Consider the following 20,156-nt stretch of genomic DNA (forward strand, 5'->3'; position numbering starts at 1 on the left):
TTTCCACGAAATATTTTTTATGTGTCCCATTTAAATTTTGTTTATTGCGTATTAATTTAATTCGATAGTTGAGGTATTTTCCTGTCGCTTTTTTTAAATAACTAAAATAGACATTTCAACTTATTTTTCACTTTCAATAATAAATGTATTCATTGTTTTTGTTTATTTGATAGACGGGGCAACGTAAACTTTGATAGTGACAATCACTTTCACGGACAAAAGGGCCAAAAATTAGAGCCATCCAATTGACTCTTTTGATAAAATCTGGTTGTAATCTCTCGCATCCTTCGGTCGCTCAAAAATCCAATTCTGAGGTTTAAAACCATTATAAAAACCAATTAACATTTTTAATTAATCTTTCGGAAGTCCCGAAAAGACGGTGTCAAATTTGTTATTGAAAAGTAAAATATGGTTTTGACCGCTTAATAAATGGCGAACAGTTATTCTCATTTAGTTTTAATTTAGCAGAGGTGGAAATCCCTGCTGTTCCAACAACCTGTGGTTATATTTATCCGACAAAAAAATTCAAGAAAAAATATAATAATTTTTCCCGTGTCGGTAGCTACATACTTTTTGAAAAGAAGGATGTTTAAATAAAAGTTTCATCTCTTTCCTGTGCAGGTCAATTTGTCTCCAGTCCAATACCGCCTCAACGGATTTGCTGTCCTTATTCCACATCAGCAATATATCAGTCAGAACAACAGAATCGCTAATATTGTACAAAGCCTGTGCACTGATATTCCGTCGAGGGTATGAAATGTTAACAATGAACATCTCAACATCAAATGTGTTATCCTGAAATGATTAAAGAAATTAGTATATCTCTGCCGGTACGATAAATAACACATCCGAAAGGGACTTGATGGATCATAACCAAGGCTTACTTACCGTGGTTTTATTAATAAGGTTGAAGTCGTATTCAATCCAAATTTCCGGGCTAAGTTCTAGTCTTGAATGCTGTTTATATTCTTGAGGTTGAATGGAATAGTCTGCAGAAAGGGTGACTGTTCTATTCAAATGCGTGGCGGTCACAATGTAGGCTTGCCCGTCTTGATGTGTTTCTACGTTAATTTCTCCAGTCAAATTAAACTTGGACCGGTTGTGGAGATGATAAAGGTGCAGATGTTTATTGTCCTAAGTCGAAAATTTATAATATTAGTCACAGGATAGTACTGTTTCTTAACCTGTTTTCAAGGTAGATAAACGCAATTGAAAAACTCGTCATCAAGATAAAGTAATCGTGCAAAAAAAGACCAGTCTTGTAAATATAATAAAATTTAGTGTATATAAAATTTTTCCGATGAGTAATCATTGTTTTCAATATTGCTTTCAGCTATTGGACGGAGTTCACTTGAGATTTTACTGGAAATAACATTTAATTAGGATTATCCCTTGTAAGACGTAAAACTTTTATTTCTACATCATTTGCTGTTGGTAACACCGAGTAGTCGAAATTCTTCTTAAATACAACTTCGACAGAAAAAATAGCTGGTACGTTTCCTTCGCCCCTTTTGCAATTTCATAAACTTTGATCCAGGGTTATACTTGGCACAGAGCAGTACTTGATTATTTTGACACTTGTTTTGCTTATGGACCGACAAGATTCCAATAGATAAATAAAAAAAAAACGATTTTAATCATTTTTTTAATTTGACACTTAGTGTATCTCTATTTAGACGGTTAGATGTCTTTTTTCACAAAAACTTTTTACGTCATACACTGTTAACATAATACGTTGCAAATCTGACAAAATTTAAAGAACTCACGTAATAGGAAGATTTTTTTATATTTTAAATTCCATTATTGGCACTGGTGCCAATTTACTATTGGATATTAAAAAAAATGATACGTCAAAGGCTTTTAGTAAAATCAAAATTGTTTTTCAGTTAATTCAATGGAAATATTGACGCATGGTGATGAATGCAATCATCAGTGAATATTGCAACTACAAACAGTCCCTATACAATTTGAGTGCCGATGCTGACTAGGATACATGTTCATCAGACTTTTCTATCCAAATGTTCCCAGCAACTATCTACTGAAAATTGTCTAAAATCCTTTTCAAGCACCCTGTAAAACAACGAAAGATTTCTGCAACATGGAAGCTAACCCAGTTGTGGAAGAGAACAAAATGGAGGACAATTTTTGAACATTTTAAAACTCGTGTCCTTAATCAATCTAATGCATTACGATAACAGCGTTACGGGGAATGAAAGTTTTCATATATTTGTTAACACAAGAACATTAACCTACGAGTGCTTGAGACAGCATTTTATTTCATTAATAAATAACGTAAAATATGAATGTAAATAACACCGGTTTGTGACAGAACCTTGATTTGTGAGCAAATTTCGAAGAAGTCGGGCTTTAGTGATTTTTGCAAATAACTCATATTTATATTACCTTTTGTGACTTCTACGTGTAATTTTTAATAGTTTTAAAATATTATTTTTCTCTTTTTTTTCAACTAATTGTAGTACAATTTGACGGCAAAAAAACTTCAAAGTTCCAAATAAATATTAAATGACGAGTATTTAAAGTTATTAACGCCAGTGATTTTAGTGACCTGAGCCAGAGTTAGTAATGCGGAAATGAACCTGAACTAATCTGAACCCGGTTTATTTTAACAATGATAGTCTTACCGACAAGTATTGTATTTCAGACGAAATAGAAGAATTTGCAAGATTCGTGGGGTTATAAAAAAAAAGATAATACCACCTAATCCATGTGGCTCAAGAAGGAAGAAAACCTTTTACGATGCACAAGAAAATAATTCACCTGGTTTTATAAATGCTATTATAAATGGTCTAATAATCCAGGGGGAAAAGGAAAATGATAAACCCCACAAAGAAATGTTGTTTACATAAAACCAGGATCTTCAGCTATCGCCAAAAATGCTAGCTATCCCGCACATGCATTTGGGTTATTTTTTCAGACGATATTCTGTCTGGAATTCGAATTCGTAAAAATAGAAAGATATTCTAGTTCCAAGTTAAATATACAGTCGTCAATGCAAGCACAGCTGCAACTTTTATGACTGAATCGAAAGCTTTATTCGGACTTTTTATACTTCAAGCTGTGTTAAAAGATAATCATCTTTCTTCTGAAATTATTTTCAATATGTCATATAACATTGAGCACAACAAGATGTTACTTTTTAACGAATGCATTATGATTTGATGATGCCCGCACTAAAAATTATCGAAGAAAGTGAAAATTTTAGCGTACATGAAAGAATTCAGAGACGATTTATAAACTGTACTCTAAATTACAAATGGAAATGCCCCTTCACAATGCACACACTTAATCAACCGGGAAAATACGGCAAAAACATTTTTTTATGCCGATATGATGCTGCCTTCAGATATAATTGTTGCTTGTCCATGTTTGATGCTTGTCCATATTTAGGAAAATCCACAATTATTCCAGGAGCACCACTGGAAAATTTTTGTGTTGAAACGGTTACCAAACCAATATGGAGCAGCCAAAGGAATATAATCATTTATAATTCATTCACCAGCGCTGCATTAGTAAACCAATCGCTGAAGTTCAAATGCAAGTTTGGTGCAATTAGAAAATATAAAGCACAAATGCCTGCGAGAAGTCTTTTAAAACCGTTTTATAAAAAAAACAGTAACTTGATTTCCCATAAACCAAAAGCAAACAAAATGTTTTGTTATTATCGTCATTGTACACCACAAATGACTTTAACCAAACCGAAATTAATGCGCCACGTCCATAACGGTACCAAAGGAGCTTGGACGCTCTCAAACAGATCAGTCAAAATCTACGGTCTAATAGGAAATCGAACCGGTGAACCCTTGGCGTGTTCTACAAAGTAATAAATATAGCCGCTGTAAATGTTTGTATCATATGCAATAACAATCTGATTTCCACTGCAGTTAATTAAATCATGGCAAAAAACAAATTTCTACCTTGTCCAAAATCATTATCAAACCTTGAAGGAAAAAAGGATAAAAACAGCGTGGAAAATGGACGTATTTCAGCGCGTGCAATTAATGTAAAATAAGGACGGCACCACCATATGGGCAAAAATATTCCAAATCGCATGGAAGTAACGAACATTAAATAAAGACTTTTGTCGAATGCATTAATAAAAAGATTTTAAATGGATTGTAAATAATTTTTTAAATTTTATTTCGCCAACTTGCTTGGTTTTAAATAAGGCGTAACAAAAACGCCGCTATTATTTACCCGCGTAAAATGGATGCATTATTAGCTCAAAAGCGGAAACTGATGAATTTATTCGTGTGGCGGCATGATAGACAAACTAACAACATTCCAAATTCGAACTTCAGGCTTATTGGGAGAAGATATAAGTTAGGCATATGTCGGACTCTAACTACCTTGAAACGGTGTTTTCATTACTACACCCACTCAAAATGAATGGAGTTCGCTGTTAAATAACTAAAAGCTCATTTACACTACCACTATATATAACAAATATACTCTATTAATATGCAACACCGCTATGAATATTTGTCATTTAGTGCGCTCTGTTTATTATCACTATTTCTTCATTGATTTATTCTCATTTGAATTATTCTTCCAGTGCTAAGAACCCCAAAAAAGTTCAAAAAAATGTATATATATATAATAATATCTGTGACATGGTTTGGGGAAATTGCAATCTGCCACAAGCTACGGCGTGTTTATGAGTTGTGTCCAGTGACCGTTTGTTTTTCTCGACTGGCTCATATTTCACATAAACGAATGGAGAGCCTAACGCTGTGAACACATTCATCACCCCCGGATATATACCAAAGTTTAAATCAATAGCGCTTTCCTCTGTATGCACGGATATAGATATATCATTACCCAAGTTATCAGAGCAAAATTATCTTGTCAGCACTTGTAAATTTGTCGTTTTTTATGGGGGTTGGGGTGCGCCGCTGTTTGCGTCCTCGCAAAAAACTGTATTGAAAATGATTTAATATCACGAGAAGTTTGGAATGACTGAGAGTGGTAATACGAGGCGATCAATAGATTACAAAGGATTTTATAGGAGCAACTGATTTATTTGATGCACCCACCAGAACTGGAGCGTTGTAACCATCCCTTGGTGTACCGCTCTCGTGTCTGTGCACATAGTCGGCTCCGATGGGGATTTTCCTGTTCAATAGTTCCATGTGGATCCTATCAAGTCCGACACCCGCCTGTGATTTCGACAGGCAATTATACTTTCCTTCGAGTACGTTTTCTTTGTTATAATGCACTGTGGCTCTACCCGTGCTGAGCTCTGCCTTTTTCTGTAAAACTCATTCATTAACATTTGTTTTTTAGTTATTGGAGACCCATTCGAAGATTTAAAAGTTTTTGCCAGCCCTAAACTGCCAACTAAATCAATAGTAACTTTTTGGTACTAAATCTCAGGCAAGGCTAATTTCTAGAAGAATTTACTGGATATTTTAACCTTAATGAGAGACAAGGGGAAAAATTACTTAAGCGCGAAAAAACGATGCAAAGCTCAAAATTTCCCATGGTACCATATAGAGCAATAAATTTCTAGAAATTTAATAAAATAAAAAATTAGGAAAAACTTTAAATTTTGACCGGCAAAAATCTTGATTTAGAAGAAATGTACAGTTTCAAATTTACTTAATAATTCTTTGAGATACAAATATGCAGAGCCGATCAATTGTAAATTTTCAAAAAAATGTTTTAATAGAGACGAGCTATTCGACTGATGTTGAGTTCCAGATCGACAAATCGAAGTCTCTACTTTAAATTGTTCAACTTGGGTATGTATCAAATGTGCCCTTTTGACGTCCTTCAATAACTTTCAGATACGTGGGAAAATGCTCTCCCTACTTGCAATTTTTTGAAAAATGTACCTTGCGCTAAAGATGAATTACTGGAATGACTTTCTGCGATAATACACAATCACTTATTTTAATTATTATTAAAAAAAAATAATTAAATATCCAGTTTCAATTAAAAAATCAAATAAAATTTATGCTGCGAAACATTTAAGTATTTCGGAAATTTCTAACTCTCGGGACAAAAGGATCACTTGACCGATTAATTTTGAGGGCAGAGCGTGATCTCTACTTTCAGTGGTAAAATGTTGTTTCATATGAAATGCGCACTTGTAACGACCCGCAGTCCATTTTTAAGTCCAAAATACAGCAATTCACCTGCAATTTGGAGTTTTCGCAAATTTTTAAAAATTACAGTTTTTAATAAAAATCAGCTAGAGTGATGCACATTTCAATAACCCAGTGTTTCTTCTTCAGAAGATAAAATTCAGAATTTTAATGTCCTTCGGTGTATATTTAGGTGCAATTTCCAATGAAATAACTGCTAGTTATTTGAAAAAATTGTTCTCCTTTGAATCGTACGATCTTGACTTATTCAAATATGCAGTTTTAATTTTCCTTAATGCACTACTAGACGTTAAAATCAATGAAAATAACAGAAATTACTTATAATTTTTGCAAAATTGTAACTCTTAGTGGAGATGAGCTTTTTGAGCGATTACGACATTATCTGATAGTCCAAATTTTATTCTTTTTTTTAATGGAACCCCTTAGTAGAAATGGGCTAGTTAAGCAGTTTTCAAGATCTATTATTAATATATCTTATGCGCAATGCTTATTCCCCAAAGTAGCTTACCAAAAATAACATTGGCAAATCCCAAGCTTCGAATAATTTTAGCACAGTTCGATAGTTAGAAATCTGTACTTTAGATTTTACACAGTTACCATATTAGGAAATGTACTTTAAAAGTCAAATGAGAACTTTCTAATCAAAGTAACATTATCTCTTATTGAACTAAAATATAGCTAGTTCCAAGAGACTTATTGTTTATTTAGATAACTATGAAGTTTTTAAAAATCATATCTTCTAAATGCCCTCCATCAACTTCAAAAAAATTTTGAATTTTTAGCTCAAAATTTTGCATCACCGGGTGAAGCAAATCTCAATCTACTCTTGCAGTTTCACTTCCCATCAACTCTTTTAGCCCTAGAATTTTTACTACAACTCACCAAACAACGACTTTCGGACTGTGGAGTTTCTTGATAAATAGTTTGCGAAAATTTTCATGCCAATAACGAACAAACAGGGAAAACAATTAAGAAAATAATTGTTTCAGAACTACTCATTTTGATAATTAATTGAAATCTTAACACGATTAATGAATTTTTCTTTCCTGGGGCAAGATCAGGATATAGCTTTGTCTCACCGGGTAATGCAACATTTTGAACTTAGAATTCAACAGCACGTTGAAGTTGATAGAGGGCATTTGGAAGACATGATTGGTAAAAATTGAATGGTTATCCGAATTAATAATATATTTCCTAGAATTAGTTATACAGGGTGAGTCGGGAGGATCGTGCCAAACTTCAGGAGCGTGTTGTACATGAAAAATAAATGTAAAAGAACTCAAATGTTGTTATCCGATTTTCGTTTGTTTACAAGTTATAGCGTAAATAAAATTAAAACATAAAATTTTAAAAATTTATAAATTTCATAAGAAATTCCATAAATTAACGTTTTCATATCATAGTAAATGTTCAAAAATATTTCCATTAACTTCTAAACATTTTCGGCTTCGTCTATGAAGAGCATTCGTTGCGCTCCTGATTGTTTCATGTCTTTCTTTAATGGCAGCTGCAGCATTTCTAATGCGTTGAATTGGTGCATCTTGAGTGTCCACTTTTACTCTGGACACTTCAGTTTTAAACCAACCCCACACAAACAATAGTCTAGTGGTGTGAGGTCTGGAGACCTTGGAGGCCAACTAATAGGGCCACCACGACCAATCCAACGTCCAGGAAACGTTTCGTCTAAATGTTGCTTAACCTTTATGTTTTAATTTTATTTACCCTATAACTTGTAAACAAATGAAAATCGGATAATAACATTTGAGTTTTTTTACATTTATTTTTCATGTACAACACGCTGCTGAAGTTTGGCACGATCCTCCCGACTCACCCTGTATATTAGTCCAATAAAAGATTTTTTCACTTTGATTATAAAGTTCTTATTTTCTCTGAAAGTGCATAGGTTAAAATAAGGATCCTAATACAATTTTGAATTACATCACGTGTGCACATTCGATTCTTTCCCAGCGTCCTGTGGAGACGTAAAAGCGGTTTTCCTTCCATGCAGTAGATGATTGAATAATTGAAACAAATTTCGATATTTTAGCCGTAAAAAATAACCTAATGTTCCATTTAACAGTATCATTAGCCTCCCTGAGATTGTTCGAATTAAAAAAACTCGATTTTAGGATTTCGCAGGTTTAAATTTGGCACTAAAGTTTAGTTTCATTCAGCGAACAGTTTAGAACAGATCTTCTGGTTAACGCGAGCACTTCCCGCGCAGTCTCCGTAACAATTTCATTAAAACATTGTTAGTCATGAATGCTCAAAATCTGGCTGTGTGTCCTTTTATGTTAAATGGGACGTTCGAAGCAATCAAATTACAAATCAATGACCTTTCGCTCTTCGTTTAAAATGAGACGAAAAAAGACAAAGCGCGGCAAAAACTCTTAAATGTCAATTTCGTCATATCTCCCAATCGATTTCGCATAAAAATACTTCATGAAACTCTTACGTCATATTCATAATCGAGAACTCCAATATGCCTCGTAGCTAAGGGCAATTCCACAAGCAGGTCTCCTTTATAGTGCTTCTCTGAAATGGTATTGCCGGTTTTTATGTCGCATTTGCTGTCTAAAAGTGCGCTGTCATTGGCCCAAAATACTTTGATGTATCGATTGTGAGAATGGCTAAAGAAAAGCTCCTTATCAGTATTCTCCATATTTTAAAATACATTAATTCTTCCGGTTGCGAATCCGGGTAATGAGCAATTACCGTAAATAACGCTCCTACCTGTTGGTTGTGAATTTAAAATCAGCTCCGGTGAAATTAAGCGATTTATGGGCAACTGATACGTTTAGCATACCAAACATATTTGCTAGCTCTACATAATCTATTGTGCCATACGCTAGCGATACATCTTCAGGATAAAACGTTTTGCATCTGCAATAAAAAGATTTCACGATATGAATTTACATATTCGAAATTGCTGCTTACGTTATGTTATGGTGTTCGTTAATGCCGTTATAAGTAACCTCCGCAACAAACAATTGCCTATTTCGATACTTAGGGGTTTTCAATTTATATAGAAGATCAAAGGACTTTTCCAGTCTCTTTAAATTGGCGTTATTGTGATATTCCTCTCCGTCCCATTCAATTACAGCATTCCCAGAAATATTTGGTTTGTTTTCCAGCGAGACCTAAAATATGGATTTAATAAAGAGGCGGCAAAAAGCTTGAGGAATTGACAGAAATTTGTAACTTTCACGTTGTTATGATTTGTCTGGCTGAGAGCAACGGGATCCCAAATTGCTTTTCTTCTTTTCCAAATTTGTTTGATGCATGGAAGTACAAATATATTTACCTCCCCCAATAGCCCGTATTTCCGTAGCGGTTGGCTGCTCCGGTACTTAAGCATATAATCGATAAACTTCAGCCCTTCGCTGTAAAGTAATTTCGCAAACAGACTATGCGTTTCTTTAAATTCGTTGGGGATTTTTAAGTACCCTTCGAAACTTATGTTGTTTTTCGCTGGAAGCTTCAGCGAAGCATTGGCCCCTGCCCTAAAACATCATTGTTTACAATTGCTGCAACAGCAGTGAAGAGTCGACATTATACTTACTCCCACAGTTTATCAACTTTTACATCCCCGCCAGCGAGCAGGTCCTTAAAATTTTTCTCAGGATTTTTATAAAACACCTCCATAGTGGTTGTACTGGAGTATTGAGGATTCTTATAATTTCCAATAGCCTTTAACGCTATATTTTCCAAATACAGCCATGTTAGATCAAAGTCAGCTGTTCCTTTTATTTCGGAAATGGCGAACGCGCCTATCAGCTTTTTTGTCACATTTTCATCCCTAGAAATCATTCAAAACCAGAAATGTGTGTGGAAATCCACAATGTGATGTTAGATATGACACAATACAAAAATGCAGAGAAAATTTCGGTTCGAAAAGGAAAAATTGGATTTTTTCAATCGTCGCTATCTCGAAAGTCTGTGGGCACAAATACACGGGAATAACCTTATTTCACCAAAAAATGTGCGCAATTGGAAATTATTCCCAACGCTGAGACAGGCAATAGGCCAAGGGTGACTTATAGTCTTATTATCTTCCCAGTTAGTTACTTTGATGGAGATCTCAGAGTCACGAATTGATAAGGGTACAAGGGCTTTTCTGGACTCTAATGCCAGCCCTTTTGACGGCCCCGACAAGATTGCGACAGGTACTAGGTTGAGAGTAACTTCTGGTCTTACTTTCTTCTCTATGCATAATTTCAAGGCAGAGATCCCAGGGTCACGAACCGGGCTACAAATTCTAGAATCAAACTGGCAGAGCTTCAAAAGTTTACTTCAGACTCTCCTGGACTCTATCCTCCTTTGGCGGTCCCGACAACATACAGCGGGCAATGTAGAATTATAAACAGCCACACGACGAAACTCTGAAGGGAACTGTATATTAAACATGAAAAACACCAGTCAGGTGCCTTGCTGGCACTCCTTTCTGGAGAAATGAGAAAAGGAAGTTAGACGACTGTTCAATCATTTTAACATCCGTGACAACTGATTTTCGTAGAGGCGAAAACTAATGGACTAAAATTAAAAAAAAAATGAAGAATGCCAAAGCGAAATCCTCGAGAAATTTATGTGAAGAGATTGAAAACCTACTCATAGGTGCTGAAATCTTTAAAATCATTTCCAGGTAACAAGAAAAGGAACTAGGATCGATCAAACACCCAGAGAGGTCCTATACTTCATTTGGAAGCTCGACGGTAGACGACTAGCAAACTGCCACTTTTCTGACAGTCTTATTATAAATGAAGACACTGACTCGTGTCGCCATTCGAAGTCAAAACGGGGAACTAAGAAAACTCCAAAAAAATAATCCGGGCATCTGTTCTGACAACGAAAATTTACATCGTCATTGCCAAGACTTCTCGGGGTAATTTTAGCTTGAAATTTTCTTCCAAATAATTGAATTTAAGACTTACTTATGATCAGGAAATTGGACGTAACACGCAAAAGCCAAAAATACGTCGACTTGTAAGCCCATGTCACTATAGTTCGAGAGTATGGAAAAGCTGCTAGATGAGTACTTCAAGCACGAAGCTTTCAAAATCCTTCCGCTTAGGGCTAGACAAAGCGGCTACTAAATCACGAAATCTGTAGAATTGGCAGTCAAAACCTGGCTCCGAACATCAATTAATCTCTGAATTCCACGAACGAGAAGCAAATAAGGTACTGCCCGGATTCAAGACAGTGACATCACAAGACAAAGAGAAGTGGAGATTATGGATGATAGAACCCCAACTACCAGATAATAAGCAGATACTCGGATGATTTCTATACCAATAATAGCGCACAAGTGTATCAAGAAACGGAGGGAGAAGGTCTATATCGGAGAAATTTATCACATTATTCCAAACTAAAATACAGGCAATAAAAGTGTATTTATAAGGGTAAAAAATCAATATATATTTCGAAAGCCATGTGGCCATTAACGCCCTCGTATTTTTACTTTTTGACTTCAAAATAGACTGGAGGAACGCCGACACCTTTGCTAGAAGAACATTAGATTCCCCGTTGATGGAATATGAACCAGTACAAGGAATATCCCCCATACCTAGCAATAAAATTGTGATTTGCTTCGCAGAGCGGTAACAAGGTCACAAGACATGAGAACCTACATACCACGTCAATTAGAGAGGTGGTCAGGTTCGCAGAGGTACTGAATATATTAGGCAGCAATCAATAAGGCACAATGCCCTATTTGTATTCGGGGGGTCACAAGGAAAAATCATGTCCAAGTGCAGACTGCTGTCAGTCCAATCAATTTAAAACATTAAAGTAAAATACTATAAAATACGCAGGATCTATTAGCAAAAGAAAATTTGCATGGGAAAGAGTATGAAAGCGTAATATCTCTCATTACTTTCTACAATAAGAATTGTTACAGAGCTAGAATTGCTTACTATTCTCAATTAAAACTAACTGAGATTGCATTCACCATTTGCTCAGGGCTCGGAGGAAGATTCTTGACAAAGCTTTTTTGACTCATCTGTTACCGTGTTCGGCATCTTGGAAAAAAATGTAAAAAATGGAAATCATCGGTAAGCTACAATGTATGAGAACTGAATATTTAAATTATGTGAAAAATTCTGAAGTTCCTGTTCTCAATTTCAGAGGAATGACACATTTTTCGATACAAGTTATACGCCAAAAGCACTCCAAGAAATTTATTTTAAGGCAACTGAGTGTTATTTGATCAATATACCTAATTTTTTGTTCCACTTTCTGTGTTAGTCATAATTTTACATGTTTATTTAGTTTTTTATGCATCCCAAATTGGAACTGTTTATTAATTTTTCCAAGTTTGTTAAAATACTTTAACTTAAATATAAACTTACGAGTGACGTCAACTTTGGAGAACGCCCTAAACTTAACATAAACATAATTGAAGTAATAATAGTTTCTATTAGAATGTTTTACTTTTAATATCAAAATGATTATTATCAGCAAAAAAGAAGAAAATTATTAATACAATTGCGCTTAAAATTATAATTTTAAATCTTTTGCCTTGTCGACATATGTTCATGAGGTTTTTCTTTAATGTATGAGTTTGATAAAAAAAACACTTGAGTAATTTTTTCAATTATTTAAATTTGAAAAATCCTAATATAAAATTTTCAGTTGTGAAAGAGCAAAATAAAAAAGCTCCTTTCTCAAATATTTTAATAAAAACCTATTTACAAAGGCTCAAATTAAGTGTTTACCATAAACCAATTCACATAAACTATTAATTGAATTGTAACTCCGACCATCCAATCATGGTAAAAAAGGGGATTGAAAAATGTCTATATAATCGGGCAAAATCAATATACAATGACTAAAATTACAATGTCGACACGACATACATAAAAAACGTTTTGTATGAAAACATTTAATCCTAGTAATTTTAGAGACAAATGTTCTCACAATTCCGAACAGCCTACAGTGGGGTAAAATCAATAAAAACCTATTACAGACTTATTTTGACACTATACGGTAGCAGATATACCGAATCAAATCGAACCGTTAAGAAATAATTTCAGAATTAAGGAGGTTTTTGGATTTTAGGAGAGAAAGCACACCACGCTTAAAACTTAGAAAGGCAAAAGCACAAAACCAAAATGAACGCTCAAAAAATTTCATCTTAAGTATTCATTGCGAATGTGAGAAAGTTTCTATTGGCGCAATCTTTAGACCAATAAAAAATAATGAAGGAACACAAAATCTACATTAAAAATTACGTTAAACCCAGAAAATGAAAGCATAAGAGCGTATGAACAAGTACTAACTACTTACCTCAAAACAACCCTTTCAGATGACGACAGATGATACAGAGTATCTCAAAAAAAATGAACGACACTGTAATTTGGTTATTTTTGAAGGGATTTTGATGAACTAAACACGAAATAAAATAATATTTTTCTGAATTTAATGATGTCCGACAAGTTAATGTTAAACCAATTTTTAACTGAATAAAAAATGAAAAATGTCAACAATGTGAGTTACGTAGCGATCTGTATCCTAAATTTGGACGCTATAAGATATGTAACCATCTGTATCATTATAGGGCCATCTGCGTTATTCTGTGATAATCTGTACTTCATTCCATCTCATCCTGTAACGCCCATATGATACCCAGCGAGAAGAGACAAAATAAAGCCGCCTTAACTGTTGGAATCGCATCATTTTTCCTCATAGTTTTCTATGAGCAGTTGTGCCACAAGTATGATTATTGTAAATTAATTCTTTAGGGCAATAAACATAATTATTAGTGATGCTATTAGTGACAATTATCAGGTATCACTTGCGATAAGACGTTGTCAAATGGAGAAAAAAATTCTTTGTGTAATATTCAAGCCAACGGGTTGGTATCAAAAGAAATAATTTTTTTCACTTTTTTCAATATAAAATTGTTTTAACATTAACTTATCATATATCGTTAAATTCATAAAAATGTTTCCATCAAAAAATATGGAAACATATGGAGTTCTATTCGAAAATCTGAAGTTGCCACCTGAAGCTGAAGAAATTGAAAAGTATCAACTTTGACGTTAATTGGCAATCTAAAAATATTATTTTATTTGGTTTTTCGTTCATCAGAGTCCGTTAAAAATAACTGAATTATGCCTTGGCCAGTGTTTTGATGCACCCAATAAAGCTCACATAAAATGAAAAAATTGTCATTCCTCGGCCATTGAAAAGAGGAATTTCGTAGTGTTTCATATACAGAGTGTTTCCTAAGTACGTTACTGAACTTCGGGAGCGTATTCTACAGCTAAAATAAAGGTAATTTTGTTATATAAACTGTATCCCAAAAATGCTTCGTTGCGGAAATACAGGGTGTGAGAGATTCTTTAAAAAATTACAATTTTTTTAATATTTTCGAAACTACTTGAGACATTTTAATCAAATTTTAATAAAACAGGCAAGCGCACAACAAAAAAATTCATATCTTCATACGAGTATTTCTTCTCTTAAAAACAATAAAAAAGAATGAAAAAATTTTGCTACAATGATATTTTCTCGAAAACGGCGCGTCCTACGAAAAAAAGTCGAGAGACCTTTTTTCTTCCAAATCGAACGCATAATTAAAAAAGGAACAAAATATTGGCAAACAACAGTGGCGTAGCACATTTTTCCTTTAAAATATCCAGCAATTATCCTGCCCGCACGCCACTGGTCACGCAATAGCCGCTGTTTTTAGCGTAAAATACGCATCGTTGCTAACTCTCAAATCTCGCAACATTTCGTTAAAATGTCTCAAGCAGTTTCGGAAATATTTAAAAAATTGTAGTTTTGAAAGAATTTTCACACCCTGTATTTCCGCAACGAAGCATTTTTGAATAGTTTACCTAACAAAATTACCATTGTTTTAGCCGTAGAATACGCTCCCGAAGTTATGAACCGTACTAACACCCTGTATTGTAGATGTTCACCTTTCATACATTTTAGCGACCTGTTGGTTTTTGTTTCTCTATTCATTTTTCCTAGATTCTGAAGACAATGGCAGATTTATCGCTGAAACGTTAACAAAGGTTTTTCGTCCGATCCCTTAATAAGCCCCTAATAAAGTGTAAACATTATTCTCAGTTAGTTTTAACTGACAATGGCACATGAGACATTAATCCCGACAAATAGAAGAATGGAAACGATCCGCCTCAAACGTATAGGACGTACATATTCGTCTCTCGTTATATTGCTAGAAGAAAGCCGTCGATAGTTTCACTTATTGTTGTAGATATTTGATAAAAGTAGAATTTTTAAATAATTTCAAGCCGTCAAATGAATGGCAAGTAAATTTGATTTATCACCGCAATAGGCACAATTTAAAATGCCTTTTTGGCGGTTCTCCGGGGACTAATATATTAAGCCTTTACGTGAAAAGCAAATTCGTTTTGAACAATAATAGCCTGTCCAAAATCATCACGTAAATGATTTAGCGTTTTCCACGAGAACGCACCCAATTTGCTTTATAAAACAAGACGTCTCGTCGCTTTGAAATCAATTTTACGAATTTCTTCAGTATGATTGTACATATTCATACTACAATTTTCCCGCGACCCAAAAGGAAGAAAAAATTAATTGAAATCTAAGTGAAATTGGTAGTTAAAATTCATAAGAACATTTATCTTCAATTGTTATCAAATGGAAAAATAATTAAAAAATTTGCATACGCACCCCAGATATGGAAATATCATTTCAATAGAGCAGAGCGAAACAATAGCAATTTTTGCACCCGTCATACCGGCGACATTGATTTTTTTTTTCTATCTTCAAACAAACTTTACCTGTAATTTAGAGCCAAAATAGGATTCTGCAATTTGGGAAAATTAGTACGACCCTCTATCTCCAAACTAGCTGTATTATCTTTCGACTTAGCGGTGGCATGGATAGAAGCCCTTTGAGAGAGATTCGGTGGATCGACCTAAAAGTAATACTGCAAGTTTTGAATCATTGTAGACGAAGAGCAATTAAGTTTAAAATTTTGAAATAAGAGTAAAATTATGGTTAAAGTTGGAGGAAATAAAGGAAAGATGTTGGTGAATGAGTAAAAGTTTCAGTTGGTTTAATTACCTGTAAATTAATTTCCCAGTTAAATTTATCGTTCGCCGTGGCATTGCCGCTAAAATGGGTCAATCTGTTCGAATAACTTAGAGAACCAACTAATCCATAGCCTCTTAGAGTTGTTTCAAGATTGTATTGAAAAGTCAAAGGAACGCTATTATCTTGCGGGGTAAAAGTGATTAAAACTTTTGCTGGTAAACTTCCTATAAGGTTTGCGTTCCCATTTATTCTGAATACTTTATCTCTCAGTAATAAAGTTCCATTAAGCTCACGCCGGTTTTGAGCCGGAGCCAGGATCTTGCAATTTATATTTACTGGATATCTAAAAATACCATATGAACACGTTATGAAATACCCTCTAATTGCTGACCGACACGAAACGGTTAAATTTCCCGGACGTTTATAGAAGAATACATATAAACCCATTGGCCTTATTAAACCCTTTGTTTCAAAGGTCCGGGGTGGCAAAGAACACCTTTTAGCACACAAGCGATTAGTGTCCATATAAAAAGCTCGAGTCAGATATAAAGATTCGTATCTTTCTAACTAACTGGACGCTCTTAATGGCTTTTTAGCTCAAACAAATTACCAGGGGAGTTTTATTTTAGCAAATTACCTAAAAATTAAACCTTTGGGAATTCGAAAGAAGATTTTAAAAACGTCCGGAATATTTATCCTTCCTTTTTTCATTCGCAAAACTTACACATCCTCGTTAAATTTAATCACTGAATTGCTGTTAAGCAAATTGTCCTCAAAAGTCGAGTTCATTTCTGCCTCAATCGGTTTGAGATGGAGGTATCCCCACAAAGTTGTTCGTACGTCCACAGATAAGAAATTTACGCCAGCTTTAGTGTTTTCGAGGCCAGTAAAGGGAGTTTCCAGCTGCAATGTGCTCTTAAACTCCCTTATAGTTTTCCAAAGCCAAGAAGTTTTGAATTGTATCTGCACATAAATACGTTTAAAGATATACGTTTATAGAACTTATAGTTAATACCTCCGACGACAATTTCTCCGGCACTTTAAGATTCACTTCGACATAATTATCCGAAGGAGAAGTTAATTTAGTAACTCGCAAAAGTGACTGCGGAATGGTTATTACTGGAGTTAACAAATAAAAGTCTGATGTAAGACAGGCCCATCCCTCGTCAATCTAAAACGAACATAATTTACAGTTGCTGCTTTAAAGGAAATTTATTTTCAGAAATAAATTCAAAAAAGGCTTCACGCTTATTATACTTTGTCATATCGACTTCAGTCGGCTTTGTACCTTCTCCTTTCCTACGTAGAATATATTGACAAAAGCAAGAAAATTCTTTTCAAAGCTGGATTGGCTTATTTTCTAACCTCAGTCAAAGTTCAATAAACAAGCTCAATAATGATTGACTGTGTATAATAAGGGCCTTTTCAGGATTTAAGCATTTATGTATCATGGAAAAAAAACAATTAGGCAACCAGGCAAACAACTATAGCCGCAAGTATACCAATAAGACCAAATTAAATTTACCGTTGCTTTTTACATAAGAGAAATTTATAAATAGAATGAAACCTGACATAATATCAAACAACCTGTGTTAACAACAGCGAATTTTCTGGTTTTAACGTAATATACAATATGGAAAAAAGCATTTAACTTTCACAATACCTTGCAAATCAAAAGAGATTACTCTCGATTCAATGACGAGTTCTCTGAAAAGTCGTGAACACTTTTCGTTTAGAGCATCTAAAAACTATATACTGGGTAATTTTGAAAAACAATCCTCATTGGATTAAGCCGCTTAAAATTTTGTCCAATTTTTGAAACGAAAATTAAAATTTTTCGTCTCATAACATTTTCTCAATTTTCCATTTTTGACAATTTTTATGAATTACAGTTCTGCCGGAAATTACTTTTATAAAAATCAGTGACATTAACGTTGCTTTTGGTAAAATCAGAATTTGTGAATAACTGCAACACATGTCAAAAAAGTATAAATTGCGAGAATATAAGGTGGCAGGAAATTTTAATTTCTACTTCTTCCTTTTCATCACTTTGAAGAAACAGCGAGCATATCCAGTAATGCTGCTAATGCTACAGTAAATTTATTTTAGAGCCACTTCCAGAATCGATAGAGAATGTCACACACTTTTTTCAAATTTGTTAAGGGTCAAGAGTTAAATGTTTTAGATTTCTAAGCTCCCCAACTCACAGGCTATAGACAGTTCTCGACGTCATTAAGCGGCAAAAAAAATTGCCTTCTGAACACTCCATATTTCAACTGTAGCAAATTACTGAACGAACTAGTAGCCACACAAAATCTATATGTGTAGATATCTGGATATACAGAACAGAGAAGTTTACAGGTATTGCCGGTTTTCAAGGCTTCCGAAAGTCCAAAAAAAATTTTTTACTTATGGGCAATTCCTGTTTCTACAGAAGTAGCTTTTGAAGACGAAAGCTACACCATACGTTTAAAGAATTTGTTTAGGCCAGGGGCTTCCTGAGTTCCTGCCTAACAGTAGTGACTGCCTCACTAGGCACCCACAGGGGAATCGAAATACGCTGGTGAGGTTTCTTAGTTGATTCGAAGGACCAGACGGGCTACCGTCATAAAGTAATGGGGTTCCAAAGATTCGAGAAATGATATACTCGGTTACACAAGTTACCTTGAATTTAATGACAGACTAGTTGAATTACGAATTACAGGGTGAGTTGTGACTAACTTATTAACAATATTGCCCGTGTGTGGGGTTTTATGGCAACGAGAGCTAGAGAGGTTTGTTGTTTTCGCGACGGGATGAAAAACGGTTCTGGTTTTTGCTCCAAGAGAAGTTCGTGCCCCTTCCCGCAGAGGACGCAGGTTCCCGAGTTTGGGTTCCCACGATTTCATGAGAAAGTCGCCACCTTGATGCTTTCACACCATTACCTTATCGCTAACACCCTCTGGTTCATGTCCACTTGCGCGTGTGTTGCCACATTTCATCCTAATTTACTGCTGCCCTTAATGTGTTTGGGCGATTTGCACTTCATAAATCAGGGTGAATGTGCACCAGATGAGAGGTGATTAGCGCGGTACCCATGGTTTGGCACCCAGTGGTATGTCAAGCTTTTGTTTCTGGTTTCTCTCTTTACCAGATTTATTACCCAGATGTTAGGGCAATACGTGAGAGCGATTTTTATGTTGGAGTTTTTCCAACATACTGCCCCCCGGCGTTGGAGCTTTCGGCGAAAACGGGATCAAAAATTTAGGTATAAGGAGAGCGGCTCCTTGCCATACGTGCTTTTCATGAAGGGAGGTTTTGAGGAGAGGTGGCGAAGTCATCATGGTGGGAGACGAGGCCTATTGATCGCAAGGAACCCCCTCTGGGAACGAGAGTTCAGGTAGGGGAGAGATTTTCGTTATCGGCCTAGTGAGCTCATTTTTTTGAGTTCTAAGCCTGACCACTCGAACGACTCCGTCGGATCCCGGCATGACTTGAATGACCCTGGCTAGAGGCCAATGCAAAGGGGGGGCGTCATCTTCCCTGATGAGCACGAGGTCACCTACTTGGACGTTTTTGGCAGTTTTAGCCCATTTTGGGCGATTCTGGAGTCGATTTAAGTAATCAACTGACCAGCGCTTCCAGAAGACCTGTTGAATTTGGACATACCTCTGCCAAAGGGAAAGCCTATGCTCGTTGATATGAGTTACGTCCTTTTCTGGGTAGGAAGTGGGATTTGTGCCAATTAAGAAGTGGCCAGGGGTTAGAGCTGCAAGGTCGGAAGGGTTGTTTGAGAGAGCACAAAGTGGCCTGGAGTTTAAAATCGCTTCTATTTGACACAGCACTGTGGAAAATTCTTCGAAAGTGAATTGTGCCCTGCCAGCGATTCGCTTTAAATGATACTTGGCGCTTTTGATGGCCGATTCCCACAACCCTCCCCAATGAGGAGACCGCGGAGGGATGAACTTCCATTGAATCTCGTGTTGAGATACAGCGGTTTGAATAACATCTTGGAGT

General features: G+C 35.3%; 1 protein-coding gene across 1 annotated transcript in view; it reads right to left on the reverse strand.

The window, feature by feature from the left end:
* Positions 1-20,156, reverse strand: part of Apoltp (Apolipoprotein lipid transfer particle) — a 143,952-nt gene that overhangs the window by 21,204 nt on the left and 102,592 nt on the right. The window contains exons 26-37 of the mRNA XM_066299449.1: positions 17,176-17,331; positions 16,885-17,123; positions 16,191-16,503; positions 15,905-16,041; positions 9,691-9,927; positions 9,433-9,631; positions 9,066-9,268; positions 8,862-9,011; positions 8,584-8,758; positions 5,055-5,270; positions 889-1,134; positions 571-795 (exon numbers count right to left, since the gene is read on the reverse strand). Coding sequence (XP_066155546.1) covers positions 571-795; positions 889-1,134; positions 5,055-5,270; positions 8,584-8,758; positions 8,862-9,011; positions 9,066-9,268; positions 9,433-9,631; positions 9,691-9,927; positions 15,905-16,041; positions 16,191-16,503; positions 16,885-17,123; positions 17,176-17,331 — 2,496 coding nt within the window. The remainder of the gene's footprint in view (positions 1-570; positions 796-888; positions 1,135-5,054; positions 5,271-8,583; positions 8,759-8,861; positions 9,012-9,065; positions 9,269-9,432; positions 9,632-9,690; positions 9,928-15,904; positions 16,042-16,190; positions 16,504-16,884; positions 17,124-17,175; positions 17,332-20,156) is intronic.

This window comes from Euwallacea fornicatus, chromosome 33 (genome assembly GCF_040115645.1).
Source record: "Euwallacea fornicatus isolate EFF26 chromosome 33, ASM4011564v1, whole genome shotgun sequence".
Lineage (NCBI taxonomy): Eukaryota > Metazoa > Arthropoda > Insecta > Coleoptera > Curculionidae > Euwallacea > Euwallacea fornicatus.